Genomic DNA, 25598 nt, shown 5'->3' on the forward strand with positions numbered 1-25598 from the left:
ACCATGGTGTGAGTATACCTGATTTTACAAACTGACCCCTTGGATTGCTTGCCTATTTTTAGTTTGCTGAGAGGATGTTGACTTTTGTCAAATATTTTTCTTCATCTGTTGAGACAATCATGTGGATTTTTTGCTTGCTCTATTTTAGTATGTCAGGCTGTATCATTTTTTAGCATCATACAGGATATACAGAATTGACCGTTTTAAATATTTTTAAGTGCGTATTTCTGTAACAATAAGTCCATTCACATAGTTGCACAGCTTGTCACTACCAGCCATCTCCAGTAGTTTTTCATCTTCTCAAATTGAAACTGTGTACTCATTAAATAATAAATACCCATTCTCCCTGTCCCCTGGCACCCATTCCGCTGTCTGTGTCTATATATATATTGACTGTCCCTAAGAACCTCCTGTAGATGGAATCATACAGTATTTGTCCCTTTGTGATTGGCTTACTTCTCTTAGCATAATGTCTTCAAGACTCATTCATTCAAATCCCATGTCAGAATTTCCTTTATTAGGTTTTTTAGGATTTCCTTCCTTCTTAAGACTAAGTAATAATGCCATTTTATATATAAGCACCACCTTCATTTATTGTTGGACACTTTGACTTTTAAGTTTAGATGTAAGAAATACACTAAGATGATGAAGCTCTTGGGGAAAAAAAGCAGTGAAAGGTGAACTATCCTTGCATTCTACCATATCAGGAAATCCCTTTAAAAACATTTTTTTTCACACTTATTTATTTTTGAGGGAGCTAGACAGAACGTGAGTGGGGGATAGGCAGAGAGAGGCAGGGACACAGAATGCAAAGCAGGCTCCAGACTCTGAGCTGTCAGCACAGAGCCCCACGCGGGGCTCGAACTCATGGACCACAGGATCATGCATGACCTGAGCCGAAGTCGGACGCTTCACCGACTGAGCCACCCGGGCGTCCCAGGAAATCCCATTAAACCTCAGTTTGACTTTAAAATTAAATCGTAAGAGCTCTTTGCTGCATCTACTGTGAGAATGAAGACCATTGTCAGTAATTAGACCGTTGACAGAGCAGAGAATGTTGACATCATTCTGAAGAGATGCACCGGTACGGTGAAGGTCCCCGGAGGAACTGTACGGAAGGACTTCAGTCACATCAATATGGAACTCAGTCTCTTGGAAGGAAAAAGAAGAGGCTCTGAGTTGACAAATGGTGGGGAAATACAAATGAACTGGCTACCATTTGTACTATCTGTAGTCACGTGCAGAACGTGGTCAAGGGCGTTACGCTGGGCTTCTGTTCTAAGATGAGGTCTATGTATGCTCATTTCCCCTTCAGTGTTGTTATTCAGGAGAAGCCTTCTCCTGTTGAAATCTGAAATTTCTTGGGTGAAAAATACATCCACAGGGTTGGGCGAGGCCGGGTGTTGCTTGTTCAGTATCTCAAACCCAGAAAGATGAGTTAATTCTTGAAGGAAATGACGTTGAATTTGTATCAAACTCAGCTGCTTTGACTCAGCAAGCCGCAACAGCTAAAATCAAGGGTATTGGAAAATTTTGGGATGACATCTATGTTTCTGAAAAAGGAACAGTCCAGCACACTGATGAATAAGATCTAAGTCGTTCAGCTACAGAAACAGCAAGATGCCACATGATTTTTCTGATTTTCCAGCCTTCCTTGTGATATTTTAAAGAGGCAATAAAAGCTGCATTGATTTGGGGCTTTTTCTTAAAGTAAAAGAAAATAAGGTTAAATAAAAGCATAAGGGAGCCGTTTCATTTGCTTTGTGAGACTAAACCACTTACTTGTAAGTGGGAAATTATAGCACCATTAGTTTGCCAACTAATTTGTAATATAAAAGTATAAGTAACTTGTAGTTTTATTTATATGATTTATGTATGCAAAATGTTTTCAGGGCTTTGTTCCTGGATGTTACACTTCCTGGAACCCATTGAGGTTCCTCTAGCATTTTGGGGTTCAACTTCAGTATGCCAAAGAAAGAACATTTATCCATTACCTCATTTGACAGATGTTGGACATTCAGATTTTTATAGCATTTATAGTAAAGAAATGCAAAGGGATCACAAAAAAAGGACTATTTAAAATCTGTGTAAAACACTAAAATAATTAAATCATTCATTTAAGCTTTTAAAAAGTGTTGCCTTTACAATGTAAATTAACAAAAAAAGTGTGTTTATGTTCTAGAAAACCTGAATAGAGGCTGGCTTTGTGCTGATAGGAGAGTATGCTCTGAAAGGGTCTATCACTGAACACATTTTCTTAGATTCATAGTCTCCCCTTAATTAACTGTATAAGGTTGTTTGCACTTTCAGCCTTCTGGATAATTTGTTTCTTTCTCTAGTGATAACCAAAAGAAATTGTTAATAAATGACAGACTTCCATAAAAGCTGCCACATTCTGTTTGCTTTGATGTCATGAATCACTTCTTTTTTAACTTTGTTAAATTTAAGGGAGAAATGTTATGTTCAGATACATACACATGCACATAATATCTTTAAAAAATCTAATCTTGATGGTTTTTGATAAGGTTGTGGTCCATTGGCTAATTACATTGTATTAGGACTTGAAGGTAAAAAGAAAAGGTCAAAAGGTCAGATGTAAGGGAGAAATGTTATATGCTAATACATACACATGCACATAATATCTTTAAAAAAATCTAATCTTGATGGTTTTTGATAAGGTTGTGGTCCATTGGCTAATTACATTGTATTAGAACTTGAAGGTAAAAAGAAAAGGTCAAAAGGTCAGATGGAAAGAAAGGTATTACCTTCTTTTCACTGATTAGGAACAGAAACATAGGCAGACTCAGGAATTTCTCTGAAAAGTATTCAGCAGTTGGAAGGTGGGGCCAGTACTCAAACCTTAGTCTGTCTCTGGTTTTCACGTACCATACGTCACACTTTAGTGCTTGCGTTGCCCAAGGCTACATCAAGATTACTAGAATATGCTTTACTTTAAAGCTGAATTAAGGGGCACCTGGGTGGCTCAGTCAAGTTAAGTGTCTGACTTCAGCTCAGGTCATGATCTCATGATCTCCAGGTTTGTGAGTTTGAGCCCCACGTCAGGTTCTATGCTGTCAGCTCAGAGCCTGGAGCCTGCTTCGGATTCTGTCTCTCTCTCTCCGCCCTTCCCCCGCTCAAGCTCTGTCTTTCTCTGTCTCTCAAAAAATAAGTAAATGTTAAAAAAATTAATACATAAAGCTGAGGTTTGCATTTAGCCTTTAGAGAGCAATATAGCTTTGGATTGGGCTAGAGATGCCTTTAGAATACATTTTTGTGAGTTTTCTTTTGCTTTTATTTTGTACTTTTTTGGGAACTTTGTGCCAGGCACTTTGAAAGGTACTCCCCGTGTTTTTCTCATATAATTCTTTAAGCAACTCTAAAAGGAGATATTATTCCCATTTTACAGATGAGTAAAATGAGGCCAAGTGTGATGTTAAGTCAGCGCAAGGCCATACTGATTAGAAGTGGTGAAACCCAGATTTGGAATCAGTTATCTGGTTCTACAGTGCGTGATTTGGGCTGATCTATTCTATTTCTTGCTGGAAAAACATTGAGAGATCTTAGAAGTTACAAGCAAAATCTCATTAGTGGATATTATATTATACAGAATTTCTTGAACCCCCAAAATTATCACCTAGTGAAAGGAAAGTATAAGCTGAGCAAATTGGTGCCAACTTCTTGGTTTATGTAGTTAATGTGACTGGGAAACTTTAATAGCTAGTAGCTGGTGGAATCGTGGGTTAAATGTACCATTAAAAGTGAATTCAGAGATCATATTGACTGTAGCTCATGATGATTTGTCCCATGTCTGTGACTTGCTTTATTTTTTTTTAATTTCTTTAATGTTTATTTTTGAGAGAGAGAGAGAGAGAGAGAGAAAGAGAGAGAGAGAGAGACCGAGTGTGAGTGGGGGAGGGGCAGAGAGAGAGGGAGACACAGAGTCCGAAGCAGGCTCCAGGCTCCAAGCTGTCAGCACAGAGCCCGACACGGGCTCAAACCCACAAGCCGTGAGATCATGACCTGAGCCAAAGTCAGATGCTTAACCGACTGAGCCACCCAGGTGACCCAGTGACTTGCTTTATTTATACCAGCACATGGTGGCAGTGAGAACAAGATGATGGGTTAGAGTCCTGGTCTATACCACTGAGCTAAATTTTGTTTCGTACTCTTGCCTTTTAATTTTAATTTTACCATAGTAGTTATTTGGTGGGTCTTGATGGGAGGAAGGCTGGCAGCATCAGGACAAGCTAAAGTACCTATTGAAACATTCCAGACCCACCCCGTTTGCTTGTAAGACACCCACTAGGGGTGAAACAGCATCCAAACTTGTTGCTTTATGGGAAGCAGGGGTGTTTCCTTGACAACGATACATTTAGAAATCATCAGTGTAAGTCTTAACAATATTTTAAATACATTTGATAATAGTTCATTTCTATCAGAAAACTGTAACTAGAGCTCAGATGTCCCATATCCAGGTATGAAATATCAAGTTGGAAACATTATAGTCAGGATTATTCTCAGAAAGGTATTCTCAGAAATCTAGTTTGGTATTATTAAAGTTAATACTTAGGGGCGCCTGGATGGCTCAGTCGGTTAAGCTTCCAACTTTGGCTCAGGTCATGATCTCGTGGTTCATGAGTTCAAGCCCCGCATCAGGCTCTGTGCTGACAGCTCGGAGCCTGGAGCCTGCTTCGGATTCTGTGTCTCCCTCTCTCTCTGCCCTTCGCCTGCTCTTACTCTGTCTCTCTCAAAAATAAACAAACATCAAAAAATTTTTTAAAAAATGTTAGTATTTAGAAGAATTTCTTTATTTTTATATTAAAAACAAAACCTAAAATGGAATTTGTGACTTCTCTCAAAACAGGTTTTTGCAAACTACCCTTATAGAGTTGTACCTCTCCTTATATTATTTAATTATATGATCTTGTTTGGAAGGAACTTCTAGCACTTGGTTTTAAGTGAATTTACATTATTTTATGTAAAGTTTTAAACATAATTTCAAAAAGTTTTATATTTTTGGAGAAAGGGTAGGGTGAGAAGGGAACATAAATCCAGAGGGCGTTTGTTGAGAAACCCTTTTGGAGGAAGTGGTGGTGACGAGCAAGAAGGAATTAGCCGTACGGGAGCTTCGGGAAGAAGGTGTGAGGCCAACACTGAAGTGGGGAGAGACTAGGTGTATTTCTGAAGGCAGTCAACATGGCGGGAGGAGACGGAGTCCAGGGCATGGTGCTGAAGAAGGGCGCGCGTCAGGAGGGCCAGGCCAGCAGTGCCCTCTGGGTTGTGCCACTTAAGTGTGTTGTAGGTGTGTCCTGCACGACAGGACGCTGGTGAAGGATTGTTAACAAGGGAGTGATGTGATTTGTCTTGTTTGAATGGTCGCTGTGTCTGCTGTGACAAGAGTGCAATGGGAAGACCAGTTGAGAAGCTCTTTCAAAAGGTGGGGCAAGAAGTGCCAGCTTGGCGTGGGGTTGGCCTGGAAGCAGAGAAGGGTGAATGGATTTGCGATACATTTTGGAGACAGCGATGACAGGACGTAGTGAGGGATTAAATACAAGAGCTGAGAGAGAGGGGTAGGAATCGAGAACAACTCCAACATTTCTGCTTTGAGAAATGGAGAGTAGGGTACTGGTGCCATTGTCAAAAATGGGAAGAAATACAGGAAGCGGAAACTTGGAAGTTCAGTTTTGTATATCCTAAGGTTGTGTCTCCTGTTAGCCATCCAGGGAACATGTCGGGACGGCAATTAAATACCCAAATCTGGAGCTCATAGCACTTCAGACTTAGAGATAAAATGGGAAGAGATTAGGATTAAGTCCACATTACTTCAGTTAAACAGACCACTGTACATCAGTCACTGAGGATAAGACTTGAAGAAAAGCTTCTTGGTGTTAGCTATCCTTTTTTTTAATCTCAAGAAATCAGCATAGTACTTGGCACATAGTACGCATGTAGTAAATATATACTGAATGAATAAATGAACTAGAAATAATAATAAATAATAGCACGAGTTTCTTAATTTACACAACTAATTTTCCCTTTGTAGTCTTGTTATTTATTCTCTTATATGTCTAAGAAACGAACTGCTATAAAATTGACTTGTTTCTGTCAAAATATTTTCCTCAGGAGCGTTTTCTATTTCAGGGGCAACACATCAATAACCTGAGTTGTAGTCACTCCACAACGTAGACCTATTTCATCTCTGATATGTCTAACATAGAGTATCATTTTCTGGATATAATTTCACAACCATTTCAAAAAGTAAATTTTGTGTTAACATTTTTTTTCTTTCCTTTTGATTGTGTTTTATTGGATAAAAAAGTTACTCCTATTCTTTTATCTGTGAATCCATAGGGTATATTAAATTCAAGTTGAAATGAATTTGAAGGTCAAGTATCTGTGCTTCCCCTTTACCATAGGGATGACAGTAAGTGCTAATAAAGATGGCTTGGGGATGATCGTTCGAAGTATCATTCACGGAGGTTCCATTAGTCGAGATGGCCGCATTGCCGTTGGGGACTGCATCTTGTCCATTAATGAAGAATCTACTATCAGCTTAACCAATGCCCAAGCACGAGCGATGTTGAGAAGACACTCTCTCATCGGGCCTGACATTAAGTAAGTATCATTCGGACTCCAGTTTGGCTTGGGAAATTCAGGAAGTTCAATTCACGGATCAATTTTTTTTTTTCAGTATGTACTTCTGTTTAATATGCTAAAATTATCACACGTTTATTAAAAATAAATCACTCAGAAATTTGACTATTCCTGAATAGTTCTTGATTGTAGATATAGTTTCTTTAAGATGATACAATGTTTAAATATTTGAAAAAAATTGCCTGCTGTGTTTAATTTTACTCTAATAATTCTGCAAGAACCTTAGGTCTCCATGATTATGAGCCATCTCTCATAGAACAGGATGTCCACTTAGGATCAGTATAAGGAACTGTGTACTACCTAATTGACCTATGCAAATCCTAGAACTAAGCTAGTTTTTCAGTGGTCGGTCATGGAAAAGACTATATAGAACAGTGTCAGTCTGACCCATAATTCACCCTTTGGTCAACTACCTCGTGATCCAAGAGAATTCACCAATCTGTTGGTATAGTCTGATTGTAGGTCATGTAGGCCATTTTGTCAGGAAGTGCTTAAAACTATCCCATAATCCCATATTGTGCTAAAAGCACATCATATATGTCGCTTGGTTTTTAAGTCACAAAACATTTCTTGAGCGAACATAAAAATCAGTTTATGACTCTGACACACCTCATCAGTGTAATAGCTTGGCTTTTCTTCTCTCGCATCAACTATTGAATATTTGTCTTTAATGTATAAGGGATAAAATAGTAAAATAAGAGCACAGGGAAAGATTGTTTAGCTTACATTGAAGTAACGATTACCAGTATGGGAAACTTTGCTGTATTAATGTTATTTTACTGACTGCATTCTCTATTATTCTTGTGCAAAGTATATACTGCTAGAGCTTTGGTAAGAAAACTGTATTTACAATCTGTTTTTCATTCTGCCATCAGCAAATAGCAGAAAAATATATACTGTCTGAAGTGGATTCTGCTATCTTACACAAAAGAAGTATTATTTTTAGGCAGAATTTCAGTGATGGACTTTTGTAAATTTGCATGCCCTTTTGACTTTTGTAATGGAATGGATCATCTCATCATGTGACATGTGACAGTTCCTTAATTATCTGAATAATGTGAGTCCAAGAGAATACATTAAAAATGTCAGTGCCTCTAAGAAAAAAGAGAAACTTTAAGAGCTTTCTTCACCACTTATAGACCAGTGCCCATTCATCTAGCTTCAAAGATGAATGATACAGACCTACATGGAGACCCTTTTTTGCAAGGCTTTTAGCTTACATGGTTTAGATGGAGTATAAAACACACGTGGCCTGGTAACTGATCATTTGATTTATTGTGTGATACGCATGTCTTATGCTCTAGGCACCAATGTGAGTCCCCTGCCCAGTTTTTGGCACTGAGGCCCGGAAACGGTGCCTGTGTCTAGTCTTCCCCCTCAGTTCGAATGTCCCGCAAAACTTACAAAGTGGCCGAAAAATAAGACAATTTTGACACTGTTTTGGCCTAAGTTAGGCATCTAGGCCACTCTAGAAAAGTCTCAGGGTACTTTTTCAAGCTCCCAAAGTCATGTTTTCTCTTTTCCTCATTTCTATTGCTACTGTCCTTTGCTTTGTTTGTTCTCCCACCTTCTGATTCAGCACCAGAATGGACCCATTCATGCTGACAGCAGCTTCATGAGGGCCTTGAGGGTATCTAAAGAGAGAACCTCATGAATTACTGCTTTAGGATCCCAGGAGTCAGAACATATCGTAAAGAATAAGAAAAGTCCTGGGGCGCCTGGGTGGCGCAGTCGGTTGGGCGTCCGACTTCAGCCAGGTCACGATCTCTCAGTCCGTGAGTTCGAGCCCCGCGTCAGGCTCTGGGCTGATGGCTCAGAGTCTGGAGCCTGTTTCCGATTCTGTGTCTCCCTCTCTCTCTGCCCCTTCCCCGTTCATGCTCTGTCTCTCTCTGTCCCAAAAATAAATAAATGTTGAAAACAAAAATTTAAAAAAAAAAAAAAAAAAAAAAAAAAAGAATAAGAAAAGTCCTGCATCTTCCCCTCCTCTGAAGACCAGTCAATCCATTTCTTTCTCACATGGTCAGGTGTGTGGGGATGTACACAGGCAGAAACACGCAAAACACACTGATTTCTTCTCAAGTGTCCTGGTAAGGCTGTGATTCAGATGGGTTTGATTTGACTCACTGAGTAAATGGTAGAACAAAATTAGAATCACATAATCCTTTTTCAGAAAAAGTGTGTTAAATGATCAACACAAATAGCCATTTAGATTGACCAGGGCTGAGCAGCGTGTTCCGTGCATTTTGCGCGAAGTGTTTTGGCCCCGTCCCCTTCTTATCACTTGCTTTTATGAAGCAAAGGTTTAGAATTACCTTAAAAGCTCTGTGAATAATCCTCCCAAAAAGAAAGTCTAGTCCTTCCACTACTCTGAATGGAACCATAACGTTGCCCCTGGCCAGTTAAGCTTTGCAGTCATTGCTGGATGTAGGCTCCATCCACGTCTCTTCCTCTTTATTTCTGGTTATGAGCCTAGCTTGATGTGGGATAGGAGTGGAGGGAGTGTATTGGGGGGACTTAGAAAATAAGAAGCTCTAAATGGTTCAGTTACATAACTGGCGGGTTTTAGGAAAATCATTGCTTATTGAAGATAATGTACCGAATTTCTTTTTTGCTGTTTACGATAGATAGCTGGGAACTTGGTGTGTGTGCGTTCATGCGTGCCTGGGTAGATAATTTGAGTTTCAAGAGTTCAAGAACAGCCAGTTTAAGTTCCAGGTTTCATTATTTTCTATGGAAAACCAGATGTGAAGCCTCACCAAAATGCACTGTTTCACTTCTCACTCCACCTTGCCAGGAGCTCTTATATTTCTATAATAATAGCCAGGGTTTTGTGCTTAGCAGCAGCTGCTTCTAACATCTGCCAGATAATTACCGAGCTGAATCAGAATTCACCTGCCTTAACCCAAAGTGTGGGATGAATTCCTGATCAAGGAATAAAAGATTGATTGCAGTTATATTTTTCCATGCTTGTTAATAATCACTGCTATAGACACCAGTGAAGAGCAGATGCTTTTCTGGGGGAGGTGTAGATGGGGAGGGAGGTGGAAAGGGGAAAAAAAAACAACCAGGAGCACCCACTTTTAACTACATATGTATGCATCTCACATTCAGCACAAGACATTGACATTTGTTAACACCATTGTAAAAAGATGCCGCGGCGTATGCTTCACATTCTAGATTTTCTACAGCACCTGCTGATGATCGAGCCCCCTTTTATGTGTGAGTATCGGTGATTCAAAAGCTCATTATGGCTGTGTGTTACAACTTGTCTGTGAAAACCATTTCATGCTTTTATAACTTCCCAGTGCAGGGATACATCCAGATAATAGATTCAGTGTATACATTTTGCACCCCCCCCCCCATTTATTTCAGAACATAAATCCCAAAAGAACTATGAGATTGTTATATTTTCACATTGCACTGCTGATTGTGAACTCATTTGAAAATCACATTTTCCAACTACTAAGCTACCAGGCTCTTTGTCAGGGAATGTCTGCATGTGCAGACGCGGTCTCGGGATTAATAGCCGTATCACATTTCGGCGTTCCTAATGCTATTCTTTTTTCTTCCACCCCATTTGTAACCAAAGATTAGTTTACATTTAAGAATTTTTTATACAACTGTCAAATAAGCTGTTGCGGTGTGTTTATTTTTGGTGCTCTGGCGACTTGGAGGTTTTGTGTGCTGTATGACCAGGCGTGTGTTAGAATTGCTTTGCATGTGCTGTTGCATTCTGGGCCTCTTGTTCTGGTGTCCTCGCTGTCTGTGGGCTAACTACTTATGAAAACTGCCTTCTTTTCCATTTCTCACTGCCATCTAATGTATCAGAAAAATATTTGTGAAACTCCCTGTCCCTTAGCCTTGGTAAAAGAAAAAAACAATTTGGGACAAACACGGAGGAAAATTCATTTTCAGCGTTGTTAGGGGTAGAAACCTTTTTTCCTTCTCAAAACATTTAAAAAAAAATCAATACTTTGAACTGATTATTATTATTTTTGCTATTGTGTTCCAGCTCCCCCCTCAACTCCTGACTTTTATTTATTTATACAAGTCTTTTTATGTGTTTTATCTTTTATTTTTATGTTTTTATTTATATGTTTTACCTGACTTTTATTTATATGTTTTACCTTTACTGAGTCTTCAGAAATAATGCCAGTTTTCTTGAATGGGCTTTTTAGTTTTAGGTTTATCTTTACTTGTCTTCGTGTAAAATAGAATCAGTCTTCCTGACATAATGTGTTACACATTTTTTACTCATTATTTTTGAAGGGATAAATTCAAGTTTATTATTCCATATATTTTTAACACCATGGAGAAGGTGTTTTTATAGATGAATAAATTAGCTAGAGCCAGAATTAGAATGTGACTCTGCCTCCCAGTGTACTCCTGAACCCTCTCAACTGTGCTGCTTTATTTTTTGATCCTTGCGGTAAAAGTGTCATGAGGAGACTCCCAAGGGTCCACGGAGTCGGCCAGAGCGATCAGGTGTGACCAGGCTAGCTGATGCCCTGGTACAGCACTGCGCTGCATTTGTTTTATGCTTCTCGGGTTACAACAGCCTCATAAAAAGTGACGTCCTTTTCGTGATTGAGGATATAGGGATTTGGTCGTGGTGATTTACCCTCCCATTACACTCTTGATGAGCAACAGAGCTGTGTCTTCTGACTCCAAATTTAAGTGACCTCACAAGAGTGAATGCTTTTTATGGGATAACCAATATGTCTGGAATTACATATCCTCCTCACTCAGTAAATTATGCCAGTGGTATAATTCTTATTTTATTATGGCATAAAAGACAGTCCTTTTATCCTTGCCCTCCATTGCTAAGGTTTTATGTACTTATTGTCTTCATGGGTAAGTTATGGATAGCTGGCTTAATAGTCTTCATGATTTTTATATTGTGCAATTTTGATACATACTTTTTCTTTTAATTGCACAAGGTGCTGAACCAACTTCAAATTGAGTGTTTCTCTTACCTAACTGTTCCTTAATTTGAAGATCTCGGGACCACCTCCTTGAACAATCAGTTCTGTAGCCTTGTATCAATCAGTTCTGTAGCCTTATAGGGCAGCAGTAAACTTGAACTTCTGAATATCAGTTTCTAAACATTATAGCTGTAGTCAGCATCTTGCTTCATGCTCTCCATATTGTAGGCATTCAGCCAGTATTTGTAGAATTAGTAAGTGACCATTCAAGGGCAAATATCAGGCTTTTCTCTAAAACCAAAATAGCTTATTAGGGAGTTGCTCCAAATTAGGAAGAGAATCTTCCCATAAACTTGTGATAGTTTAACTTCAGACTTTCGGGTTCATAACTTAATAGAGCTAACATATAATTATTATAATGCTTATCAGTGCCTAAAATTAATTATATATTATGGATGAATATAAAATAATTTGGGGTAAGTAGTGTTTTAGTAGAGCATGCCTGATTTTTGTCTGCTAAGGAACCCAGAAATCTTTGGATGAAATCAGTGTTATTGCTGTTAGTTATGTTTCTAAGGATTAGTAGATCTTTCTAAAAATTGCTGTTACTCTTCTCATTCAGAAATGAAAATAACGCTGCTTTCCTCCCTCACATAATTATTAGTAAGCATATAGTTTATCAGCATTTTAAAGTTTAATTGTCACTTGACATTTAAAGTAAAAAAAAAAAAAAAGGAAACTTTAGGTGCAGCTGGGTAGCTCAGTCAGTTAATCGTTCAACTCTTGATTTCGGCTCAGGCTCAGGTTATGTATGGTCTCATATCCTGAGATCGAGCCCCACTGAGTGTGGAACCTACATGAGATGCTCTCTCTCTTCCTCTGTATCTCTCTCTCTCTTTCTCTCTCTAAAAAAAAATGTAAACCGTAACCTGTTATTTTTGCTTATAGGATGCTTTATCTTTTCCAAGTTTGGATTCTCTGCTGAATAAGCTGTTAAATGAAAAAGTGAAAAAATAGGGATGAAGGGACAATATAATTTTATTTCTATATTTCAGAAACTTTGCCTGTTAGGCAAAAAACTTTGCTTCCTTTTTTTCCCCCTGGATTGTGTTCTGTTTCAGAATTACTTATGTGCCTGCAGAACATTTGGAAGAGTTCAAAATAAATTTGGGGCAACAATCTGGAGGAATAATGGCACTGGATATATTTTCTTCATATACTGGCAGGTGAGTGAAGCTGTAAGTTGGCTGCAATGAGTGACTGATACAGAAAGCTAGAAAGACTTTAGGAGCCAGAGTCAGGGAGGACTAGCAATGAAAAACAATGGATTCCTTTTCTCTCTTCTAAGATTTTAAAAATACTCAGCCCCCATTACTTGAGAAATTATCATATAGTGTGGAAAATATATGACAGTTCAAATCAAGAAATTAAAATCCTCTTTAGTTGCACCACTCAGTATGGTACTTTTAACAGACTGGGTTTTGGGAATTTACCCCAGATTTCAGTATTATTTCATTGATTCCCTGGAGCCTACAGTTCGTATGGTATTGTATCATGGTTTCTCCTCTTTCATAAATGTTTTCAAACACATTCAGAAATTATACTTAGTTTTTTATTAACATACATACCAATTCAGAAACATTTTTAATGATTATTTCTTACTATTTTGGAGTGTTGTGAACTGAACATCTTTGTATATATGCATGTTAGGCAACAGTGTATGGCTTTTTGAAGGCTTTTGACGCATAATTTATTAAGAACCTTTAACACAGAGAAAGGTTTTCTTATCTCCCCTAAGAATGTCAGAAAGTAAATTTTGCTGCTGCTGCTGACTGAGTTCAACACAGGAAGAGAAATGTTGTCAAATTGCTTTTCCATGAAGAATGAACCATTTTACACTCTCAACCCCAGGCTTGTTTTTTTCAGTTGCATTAACAACTGAGTGCCAGATTTCCCTTTAAGCATGGCAGAGAAGTGATGGCTCTGCAAACATTCTGGAGTGTTCTCACAAGAGTTCTGCCATTCCATAGAGGATGTCAGAACATCCCGGAACACCCGGGTGTCCAGTGACTGTGCAGGTATCTTGATACAGCATCACGGTTTCCTTTGCGAAGTGCTCATGACTGGAGTAATACAGAAAGCATTAGGGAAGGGAAAGGTATTTTATGAGCTAATAAGGAGGCGGAATGTCATAGGCCTTGGGGCCTCATGAATTTTATGGGAAAAGGAGTATTCACTCCACCCTGTGCACAGTTCAGCCATACCCCTCTCTAGAATTTGTCTCATGGTTAATGGCATTAATTGATTATAGCTTCCTGTCAAAATGGTAAAGCAATAATTCCAGTATCCCTCTAAAATATTATTTCGAATAGTTTAAAGACTATGCCAAGGTAACATCATATTCCTATTAAGTTCTGAGGCCTTACAAGCTCTCAAAAGTCATTAGAGAAACAGCCACTTTCAGCACTGTGTGCTCCCTCCCAGCACATTGACCTGGATTGTCCAGTGCTGTGACTACCTGCTTCATTGCAGAGAAAGTATATTTGCTGTTAGTACAAGGGCCCTCAAAACAAAACAGCCTGCATTTTGTAGAAAAGGAATCTGCACCAGAGAGGATAAGTAATTTGTCCAAGTTCCGTAGCTACTAATTGGCAGAGCCAAGATTAGAATATAAACAGTCAGGCCCTATGTTCTTAACCTTTGTACTCAAAGAGAGAATTGCACAAGCCCAGTATAAAAATATGGGACAGTATAGCATGGAGGGTAGAGCTCAGGTTTTATAATAAGATGGCCTCAGTTCATACCTTACCTCTGTTACTTTACTGTGTGGCCTTGTGCCAGTTTCTCAAATCTGAATGCAGATGTACAAAGAGTTGTTATACTTGATAGAAATGTCATTGGTAGTGGCCAAACACAGGTGCAAAGAAGTCTAATTCATTCTTAGCCAAATGAGTTCAGGAGAAGAGAACTGGTCCATTCTGTTCTCTGGAGCACACGGCACTTGATTCCTGTAAACCACATTCTAAGATGGATAAGGAATGAGTGAACAGCACATTTATAGGAGCTTATCTGGGTTGATTAAAGGATTCTAGGATTATAGAATCATTTGAAGAAAATGGAGTTTTTGTATCAGAGGATTCGGGATATTAGTCTTACAGCTAAAAAGGTAGGAACATGAGGTTAGTGTATTTGAGAGGGTATCTGTGTAGCTCCCTGAGCTTGGGCTTGATGGGTAAGAACTTCTCTCATCCCCATGGCTGTCACTGAATATTTCAGGAACTCATTTTAAGTTCTTATTATTGTCTGTGTTCCGTACCGGCTTCTCTGCCATCTTCCCTCCAGCTGTATTTCCTGAGGGTTAGCCTAGTTTTCACCTGTCTACCCTGTATCTTCAGGAGTACGGTTTCCCTCAGTCTCTCTAGTCCTCAGTCTGCTTCTCAACATCCTTCTTAAATCCCCTTTTTGGACCCATTCCCATCAGTCTTGTCCCACTGTCACGCTTAGGCTCCTGGGTCCCAGCCTCATTCAGAACCTTGTTACCTCAATTTGCACAGGAAGGGAATTCAAACATATGACAATGGGTAGGACAGATAGGCAGAATTCCTCTTCACATGAAACCAAAAATCTAACATTTAGGTCAAAGGAAGAATGAGACATTCAAGGAGAACCTGGACAGTTGCTTTCCAAAGATGTTGTGAAACACATTCAAACACAGATAGATTATTGGGTTTGGGTTATATGACTTCTGATCTCAGAGTCTAAAGGTTATACAATTTGACAGAGTTGAGTATTCATATCACTGGAGAATAGACATAATTTGAGCATACACTTTCTTTAGATTATTCAGCTTCTATAAAAGTCAACTGGAAACATTTATTAAATTAGAATTTTTATAGCCTTCTCTGCTTTCAAAAGAATGTGTTCACGTATGTCTTTAGAAATCCGATTTTTACTAACAGTGTAAGGACACACTATAATCGATTTAATCATTCTCTCTTGCTCTTACAATGTATTGATGCAGAGTATACCTTTTGAAAAACAAAGTATGTATCGATATGGTTTTATTTACAGTTTAAAATTAGTTAACAGACTGAACACATTTTTTTTTTTTTACGTGCCTGGCATTTGGCAAAATCTGAATTCCTAAAGAAATTGAAAAGTGGCCTTGAATACAGGTACATTGTACACTGCTTTCTGTGAGGAGTATTCTATGCATGACCCCTCTGGGTGGGCTGAAGCTGGACCTAAAGCATCTTCTGTCTTCCTTGAAGGGAAAGCTTTGGTCTGTCCTTAGGAGGCGGAGATGCTAATTTTCTATCTTACTTGTGGATAAGTTCTTTCAAGAACGGAATCAATCAGGGCCATACAAGTTTATAACCCACATGGTGCTTCTATCTCTTATGTGTTTAGTTTAAGAAATATTTGTTGAGGGGCGCCTGGGTGACTCAGTCAGTTAAGCGTCTGACTTCAGCTCAGGTCATGATCTCACAGTCTGTGGGTTTGAGCCCCGCATCAGGCTCTGTGCTGACAGACGGGAGCCTAGAGCTTGCTTCAGATTCTGTGTCTCCCTCTCTCTCTGCCCCTCCCCCACTCCCCCCCCCAAATAAATAAACATGAAAAAAATTTAAAAAAAGAGAAATACTTGTTGAATGTTTTTCTTTAAAGTTCTTGCATTTATCCCTTTCTTGTTCCTTTCCCATATTTCCTTGGGAAAGAAACAGACTAGCTAAGAATCTTAGTGTTCATCTATATCTCCAGACTAAGTTGTGGTAGATTGATTCTAATATAAGGTTTTCATTTTGTTTCATTAGGTTTTTCTTTTCCCCTTAATGTAAAATTGGCCAAGTATGTAAAAATATAAGGTAGCTCTGCATTTTTAGCCAAATAAATAATACGGTATATATAAGACAAACTTGCATAGTTTTACTAGGATTTTAGAGTACTCACTATGTAAATTTTTAACAGAGACATTCCAGAACTACCAGAGCGAGAAGAAGGAGAGGGAGAAGAAAGTGAGCTTCAAAATGCAGCATACAGTAATTGGAATCAGCCCAGACGGTAAGGACTATTTCTGTCTTCTGCCTACTCAGTGTTTAAAGATAGGGAGGTGTGGTTTCAAGTACTGGATTACAACTTGCTGCTGTGACATCAAGCAAGGTGTTTTAATATCCCTTACCATCCGTTTCTTCATGTGTGCAGTGGAGAAGATAACATGTTACTCCACGGGGTTGAAACTAACATGTATACAAAGGTTTGGCACGTAGTAGGGGTAAAATGTGGTTGACTAGAGAAAATTATGCACAGGTAGATAGAATGCATAATATTTTCTATAGAGTTTGATCTTAGGTATACCACCAAATGTTAATTTAAATTTTCTCTAGCATTTATAGCATATATATTCAAAACGTGTGTGTGTGTGTGCGCGCTCGCGTGTGTAAGCATCTTGTTATCACAGGCTGTAGTTATTTTAACCCATGCTCTGTCTGGAGCCAATTTCATATATAGAAAAGATAACTTTCCTAAATATGTTCCTATATATCCCTATGCATCACTAAGGCATATTTTTGTATTCATGCTGAGTAAAATCAAATTCAGTTTCATAGGAATTTATTGAGCTCTGATTATGGATGCACATGTTTTTGTGAATAACAAGGAAGTATAAGACAGAAATCCTACCTTCAAGGAAGTATAATATACTTGGATAGACAAGATATAGAGACACACAAAATAATGAAGGAAAAAAATGTAAGGTATTTTGCATTAAGTATAAAATAGAAGTAGTCACTGGATCGTCCCTATAAACAGATCTACAAGTGACCATCATAATGGTTTCTTGCACTTATTTAGTAAACACTTAATATTTATTCTACAATGAATAAATAAAATACTGTGAAGAGAAAAATTTCTACTATTCAGGGATGTAATACAGTTTGATGATTTCCTTGCTTACATTTAAACATTTCTGGTTGAGTCATATTCAAAATGTAGAAAACATTTTATATTGCTTTCACAAAAATCAGTAAGCATTTCTAGCCATTTAAAATGACTTTTTGAGAGGCTCCTGGGTGGCTCAGTTGGTTAAGCATCCAATTTCAGCTCAGGTCACGATCTCATGGTTCATGGGTTTGAGCCCCGCCTCAGGCTCTGTCCTGACAGCTGGGGGCCTGGAGCCTGCTTCAGATTCTGTGTCTCCCCCTCTCTCTGCCCCTCCCCCTTCATGCTCTGTCTCTGTCTCTCTCTCTGTCTCTTTCTCTCTCTCTCTGTCTCAAAAATAAACACTAAAAAAAAATAAAATAACTTTTTGATTGGAATTCTTGTAAAGCTATTTAGGCTGCTTAAAGAAATCAAGGTCTTTCTGAATCATTCTCACACTCAGACCAAAATATAAATGCTAGATCTGTGGCAGAAAATAGATTATGGTGTTTCTTGTTTATATGAAGATAAAGGCAAAAGTAAGTTAGATGAAATTATTTTGTAGCTGGTGATCCTAGTGATAAACTTGAATTTTGTTGGAGGACAGAAATCACAAGTCTAATTTTAAGATAGATTTATCAGCTTTTAATAACATTGTTGGAGAAAAAGTAGATTTTAGGAGACAATATGCAAAAAGTTTGGAGTCCCTAAGAGCCATGTTAGAATTCTAAGTTTGACACTTTTTAAGATAAATTTCTTAATCTCTGCTAGGTTTGTTTCTTCATCTGTAAAATGAGGTTAATAATCACATCTTTTAGATTTGGAGAATTCAGTGTGATAATGCACGTAAAATTTTTAGCACACTGCCTTGTGCAGAATAAGCAGTCAGTGGTTGGCCTGGTCAGTAATCACCGCCATGACTAATAACTAAGCAAATAAAAAATGTTGAACACAGGAATCATCTGATATTTTATTATGAGAAAGAATTGGGTGTAACTTCGGAAGTGGAAGATTTTTATACTTCTAGCCTGAGTTTTAGTCTTCACATCTCTAAAGGTGATAGCTACTTTACAGAGAGAATATGTTTGGAGCTTCCAGAAATCTTAAACAAGGTACCCTGTGCTAAGGCATTTTTGGGGAACAGTTCACAGAATAGCATGAGGAAGCTTATTGAACTAACCAGAGCTTTTAGTAAACGAGGAGCAAGTGTCATGAATATGCATTACAACACGGGAAATATGATGGGACATTCATTTATGCAGTTTAAAGAAGTTTGCTTTGTGTGGCAATAGAGGATATTTGTTAGCAAAGTATAAATTTTAAGAATGCAAATAAGCTGTTACTCTTATTTTGCATGTGATTTTCATGTACAGAATTGGTATCATACTCTGTGTGCCATTTTCTTGCTTGCTTATTTTCTCTCAATCCAGTGATTTGGAGATCCATCATGTTGATACTCAATTCATTCAGTTTAGTTGTTGCAGTGCATTTCAGCACATGAATACACCACCATTTATTCCCAGATTGCTACTTGAGTAGTTAACATTTATCCACAACTACAATAATTGTGTGCAATAAATATATCTATTTCCTTACACATATGTGTGAGAATTTATCTAGGTATGTTTCCAAAAGAGGAATTGCTGGCTCATAGATTTAAATGTATTATTTATTTTATTAGAAGTTGTCAAATTGCTTTTTAAGGTGGCTGTACCAACTTTTAAATCAGGCAGTTCTAACATATGAGAGTTTCCTTTTCCCCATGTCCTTGTGACCACATCATAGGATCATTTAAAAAACACGTTTTTTTTTTTGTCAATCTGATGGTTAGAAAATGGTATCTTGTGTTAATAAGCAGCGTATAGGTATAACAGGAGTAAGGTGGTGGGGTACACATTTTCTCATCTGTCATCTGGATTGAATTTTATATCTTGCTTACCTTGCTGCAGTAATCATAATCTCAATCTTCATAATAAGAGTAGTAAAAGATTTATTGATTGCTTGCTCTGTGCCAAAGCTTTATTTTGCACCTTGCATACCTTCATTAATCTGGTCCTCACAGTAATTGACATAGAGAGACTTACTGGATCCATTTCCCGGCTGAGGAAGAGTAAAAGAGAGACTAAATAAGTTGCAAAGGGTCACACAATTGTTAACGAGCAAAAAATTGGGACTTGAAAAGAGGGAGTCGGTTCAGAGCTCAGGCAGCCTGGCCTCGGAGCTCTTTTACCTTTGCTTTTCTGAATTTCATTCTCCGCAAACCTGTGTATTGGTCTCAAGGAAGGCTGCCATTATTCCGTTCAACTGAGTCTGAACATGTTCTATAACATTTTTCTTTCACACATCTCCTTTTTTCTGTGCACGGCATGTTTTACCATGTCCTGTTCAGTGAATAACGAGTCTGGTTCCTTGCTCTGGTCGTTCGGCAGCTCGGTCCTTGTTATCTTCCCCAGTGTTTTAAGGAGTTACAGCCTTTCTCCTGGCAAATATGTTGTATTTGAAAACACTTTACTATCTGGCAGACCCTATGTAGACATACAGTGCTATTTTCCAAAGGTTGTTTAACTTCTCTGAGCCTCTTCCCTTTGTAAAATGAATGAAAGTAAACAAACTCATCTAGAGAATTATGTTGAGCACATGATAAGCTCTTAATAAGTGTTTCCTGCTGCTATTTTTATTGTTTGAGAAATTATAAGAATCGGTCTCCCCAATTTACACTACAAAGAACCCTAGGAGACATTTTCTTTCTTTGCTTTATTTTTTTCCTTTTTAAGAGAAGGGTTAAGGAGTCCTACATACGTATTCTGAATTCTTAAATGTCTCCCTACAAATGGCTAAATTTACTGACATCTTTACTTTGCCATTTTATCTTAGGAATTGCTTTAAGAAACAAGAAAGTTTTGGTTCTTGTCTTTCACAGAATTCCCACAGTGAAAGAATATGAGGACTAGGATTTTAACCAGTTTAAACTATTTATACAAATATTACTAAGATTCAGGAACCTGATAACATCCTTTCGAACTAAATAGTTAGGTCTCTAGGATTGTAGATTTCTAATAAAAAAAAAAAATGCTGACTTCATCTGCCTTCATCTGGCCAGGGGCTGTCCTCTCCCTCCACCCATGGTACTCCTTTATACCCAGCCTTTTCTTACTGGGACCTCCCTCACTACACAGGAGTCCACACTCCAATCTTTCCTGTCCTCTGGACACGCCTCAAAGCTCCTCAAATTGAGGCCATGTTTGGACCATGCTTTGTTTTCCTATTTAATGCCCAACGTTGTCTCCCATCCTGTAGCCCGGAGCAGACTGCATTATCTCAGAGCTCTCTGCTAGGTTTCTCTGCTTTTTTTCCAACACCCTGAGCTGCTTGTTCCTCCTCCTAGCCAGACACCTACCTCACTGCAAATCACCTTGTTCTTATCTCCCAGCCTTTTCTTAAGACATAAATTTAGTGCATTCATAGCTCTTAGAGCTATATGCAGTCACTAAATAGGAGTTCCTGTGTTTATTATAGGGGTAGGGGAAGTGCACTCAAGCAGGGGAGGCAGCAAGCAGCAAGGCCCCAGAGCAGACAGCATGCCTGACCTACTTAAGGAACAACAAGAAGATGCTGGGGTAGCTGGAGTATAGAGAGGAAAGCAGAATTGTGGGAGAGGAATTTAGGGCGGCGGTGTGGGATCAAATCACGTAGGATGTTGTCAGCCACTGCTTTTCATGCCCGGACTGCTAGGTACCAGGTCTACCTTGGCAAGGAGGATTTCTACAGAGACAAGCTTCTGACATGGAGTGTGCAGGAATGTTCTTTTCCTTGATTTGATTGCCAAGTGTAGAAGCTACCATCTGTTCAGGGGTAGCTGAATTTCTTGGTTTCTTAATGTCTGCAGTATTAGAGCTCCTGGAAAATGGTACTTTTACGTTGGTCTGCGTCCCAGCCAGGAGTGTGAGTCCAGCATTTGCTTGTAACAAATCAGCTTCAGAATGGCATTAGTGTTTATCAGACCCTATAAAACATATAATTGAGAAAGTGTTTGATAAAATGATTTTGTTTCACTACCGGTAAAACCTTAAATTGGCAAAATTTCATAAATTGGCAAAAATTAACTTACATTACATTACATTGAGTTTTTAAAATTACATTACATTAACTTACATTACATTGAGTTTTTAAAAGTTTTGTTACAATTTTTGACCATATGAACCATTTTTTAAGTGTGCAAATCACTGGCATTAAGAACATTCCCATTGCTGCATAGCCATCACTACCATCTATCTCCAGAACTTAAATCGTCTTACAAAACTGAAAATGTGTACCTGTTAAATAATAACTCCCCATTTCTGCCTACCCCCGTTTGCTAGCAATCACCATTCTTCTTTCTTTTCCCCCAGTCTTACTGAGAATTGAACATACATCACTGTATAAGTTTAAGGCAAATAGCATGATGGCTTGATTTTATATGTGTCCTCGAAAGATTATCACAATAGGTTTCAAGCCTTACGTTTAAGTCCTTGATCCATTTCAAGTTAATTTTTGTGTGTGGTATAAAATACGAATCCCTTTCAATTCTTTTACATGTAAATATTCCGTTATCCTGGCACCATTTATTGAAGAGACTTTCTTTTCTCCATTGAGTATTCTTGCCTCGCTTGTCAAATATTAGTTGACCTTATTATATATTCTTGTGTTTATTTCTGGGCTCTTGATTCTGTTTCACTGGTCTATGTGACTGTTTTTATGCCAGAACTATACTGTTTTGAATGACTGTAACTTTATAAGTACAGCTTGAAATCAGGAAGTGTGATGCCTCCTGCTTTGTTCTTTTTTCCTCAGGCTTTCATTGAGTATTTAGATGGAGTCTTTTGTGATTCCATATAAATTCTAGAGGAGTTTTTTTTTTTTTCTATTTCTGTAAAAAATGCCATTGGAATCTTGATAGGAATTGCATTGAGTCTATAGATGTTTTTTGTTAGTATTCACATTTTAGCAATATTCTTCCAACCCATGAACACAGGATACCTTTCCATTTATCTGTGTCTTCTTTGGTTTATTTTGTGAATGTCTTGTTGTTTTCAGAGTAGAGAAATGTCAAGTCCTTAAATGTATTACTATTTTATTATTTTTGGTGCCACTGTAAATGAGATCAATTATTTTTTTTCCAGAAATTTTGTTGTCAGTATATAGAGATGTTACTTATTTCTGTATGTTAATTTTGTATCCCACAACTTTACTGAATTCATTGATTAGATTTAACAGTGTTTTGATTATTTTTGATTTTTGTATAGAAAATCATGTCATCTCCATAGAGACAATTTTAATTCTTCCTTTCCAATTCTGATACCTTCTGAATATTTTTCTTGCCTGATTGCGCTAGCTGGGGTTTCCAGCAATATGTTGAACAGGTGTGGTGAAAGTGGACACCTTTGTCTTGTCCTGATCTTAGAGGAAAAGCTTTCATCCTTTGATCCTTCCATACTGTTTTCCATAGTGACTGCAACATTTTACATTCTACCAACAGCACAGAAGGATCCAATTTCTCCTTGCCAACACTTCCTTTCTCTCTTTGTTTGTTTGTTTGTTTGTTTGTTTGTTTGTTTCTTGATAATAGCCATCCCAGTGGGTGTGAGGTGGTATCACACTGTGGTTTTGATTTGCATTTCCCTAATGATCAGTGATGTTGAGCATCTTTCATGAGCTTTTGGGCCATTTGTATATCATTTTTGGAGAAAAGTCTGTTTAATTCCTTTGTCCATTTTTTAATCAGACGGCTTAATTTTTTAATTTTTTTTATTTTAATGCTTATTTATTTTTGAGAGAGAGCGAGAGAGAGAGAGAGAGAGAGAGAGAGAGAGAGAGAGAGAGAAGCTAGAGTGTGAGCGGGGGAAGGGCAGAGAGAGAGAGGAAGACACAGAATGAGAAGCAGGCTCCAGGCTCTGAACTGTCAACAGAGAGCTGGACACAGGGCTTGAACTCACCAGCTGGAGATCATAACCTGATGCTTAACTAACCCGATGGCTTAATTTTTTATTGTTATGTTTTGGTGTTCTCTAAGAATTCTAGATATCAATCCCTATCTAAAGAGTGATTTGCAAGTATTTTCTCCCAATCTGTGTGTTTCCTTTTTACTTTATTGATAGTATTTTTTGATTAACACAAGTTGTTTTTTTTTTTTTTTTATTTTTTTGAAGTCCAGTTTGTCTGTCTTGTCATTTGTTGCTTGGGACTTTGGAGTCATATCCAAAAATCATTGCAAAGCCCAGTGTTGTGAGACTTCTCTCTCTAAGCTTTCTTATAAGAGTTTACAATTTTATTTATCTTTATAGGGTTGAACTTTGGAGAGAACCAAGCAAATCCTTGGGCATCAGCATTGTTGGTGGACGAGGCATGGGGAGTCGTCTAAGCAACGGTGAAGTGATGAGGGGCATTTTCATCAAACATGTTCTTGAAGATAGTCCAGCTGGCACAAATGGAACCTTGAAACCCGGAGATAGAATAGTAGAGGTATCCTCTAGTGAGCTTTCTGTGCCAAAGTTCCCTCCCTCTTCCATCCTTTTTACTAAGGGAAACGTTGTCTTTACACTGCTTACTCAACCCAACATGAAAGTCAAATGTGCTTGTGGTGGAGGCATCTCTCTCTCATATGTCCCATTTCATCTATAATTTTTCTCTTTAGAGCATGGTGACAGATTATATATCTTAATTCAGACACTGGTGTTTGGAGGTATCATCAACTATTTTTAAAAACATTGGCCCTGAATTAAAATCATGAAGTACTGTTTGAAAGAACAAAGCAAATTTCTTGGGGAAAAATTGAATTGTTTGAAATTATGTATACATGTACAGAATGTGTACATCATAACTAAACTCTCCAGTGAGATTTTATTTCAAGAAATGCTTTGTCACGATCATTTCATTGTAGATTAACTTCGTTGGATAAGATTGTTTTCCAAGTGAGTCTCTTTGGTAAATCTTTTATGCTAATCACCCTGGTAACCTTTTATATAAATGCCCCACCCCCACAATCCAGGCTCAGATTTTCCTCCTACTTCTCAGTGCTGTGCCCATTTATCACTGAGGAGTGTGTGTGTGTGTATTTACACACTCACGTATGTGTAACTTTGTTATGAACAAGAGAAGTATTTGGTCAAATTGTTGCTAATCTCTTAATTCAAAACAAAGTATAATATGTTAAATAGACTTTTCTTCCTTGGTCACTACTCATTTACTCAGCAAATATTCCTGGAACAGCTGTTGCATTCCAGATGCTACGACAGGCTCTGGGCATTCTGCAGTAAACAAGGCACCATGCCTGCCTGTCAAGTGTGACAGACTTAACAAGTAATCAAGTCACTTCAGAACAGTGTGATAAATTATTTGATCAGGGTAAGTATAGTTTTAGTTAAGAGGGTGGAGGGAGGGTACCTGACCCAGATTTGCTAAATTGTCAGGATTTATAGAGTAGAATAAGACACAACTTCCCAGTAGAAACCAATCACTTTATTATTATAAGGACCATTATATTTACTTTATGCAAGTGATTGTCTCTCATTTTCTAAATCCATATAACTAATTAATTAATAATTAATAATGCATTAAAATGCATTAGTTGTGTAGAAAAAGATGATAACATATTAACCACAACTTTAAAATGAACAGTTTCAGGATTTATTTATTTAGTCCTTTACTGGTTGATTGTCTGTGAGAGCTAAAGAGGGAGGAAGATTGAGACATGGTAGGATAAGGGTCATGTCTTTTCTGTTTTGTTTTGTTTTTTTCCTCCAACCATTTATAAGGGAGAATAATGGGCTTTTTCTCTCTTCCTGCATCCTTGCCTTTCATTAGGTGATATCTTAGCCCCTTTTTATTTTTTATTTTTTATTTATTTATTTTTTTAAATTTATTTTTGGGACAGAGAGAGACAGAGCATGAACAGGGGAGGGGCAGAGAGAGAGGGAGACACAGAATCGGAAACAGGCTCCAGGCTCCGAGCCATCAGCCCAGAGCCTGACGCGGGGCTCGAACTCACAGACCGCGAGATCGTGACCTGTCTTAGCCCCTTTTTAAAAGAAATGTTTACTTATTTGTTTTGAGAGAGAGTGCACGTGTGTG

General features: G+C 38.0%; 1 protein-coding gene, 1 long non-coding RNA gene and 1 pseudogene across 13 annotated transcripts in view; all 3 read left to right on the top strand.

The window, feature by feature from the left end:
• MPDZ (multiple PDZ domain crumbs cell polarity complex component) overlaps positions 1-25598 on the top strand; it is a 169630-nt gene that overhangs the window by 101626 nt on the left and 42406 nt on the right. For all 12 annotated transcript variants that reach the window (XM_058695337.1, XM_058695343.1, XM_058695346.1 and 9 more), the window contains 4 exons: positions 6417-6615; positions 12701-12805; positions 16545-16637; positions 23813-23990. In XM_058695337.1, the coding sequence (XP_058551320.1) occupies positions 6417-6615; positions 12701-12805; positions 16545-16637; positions 23813-23990 (575 nt within the window). The remainder of the gene's footprint in view (positions 1-6416; positions 6616-12700; positions 12806-16544; positions 16638-23812; positions 23991-25598) is intronic.
• Positions 647-2475, top strand: LOC131491883 (large ribosomal subunit protein uL6-like; annotated as a pseudogene).
• Positions 8612-10114, top strand: LOC131491884 (uncharacterized). Its single transcript, XR_009251706.1, has 2 exons — positions 8612-8741; positions 9766-10114. It is a non-coding gene; the product is annotated as an uncharacterized LOC131491884 (long non-coding RNA).

This window comes from Neofelis nebulosa, chromosome 12 (assembly GCF_028018385.1).
Source record: "Neofelis nebulosa isolate mNeoNeb1 chromosome 12, mNeoNeb1.pri, whole genome shotgun sequence".
NCBI lineage: Eukaryota > Metazoa > Chordata > Mammalia > Carnivora > Felidae > Neofelis > Neofelis nebulosa.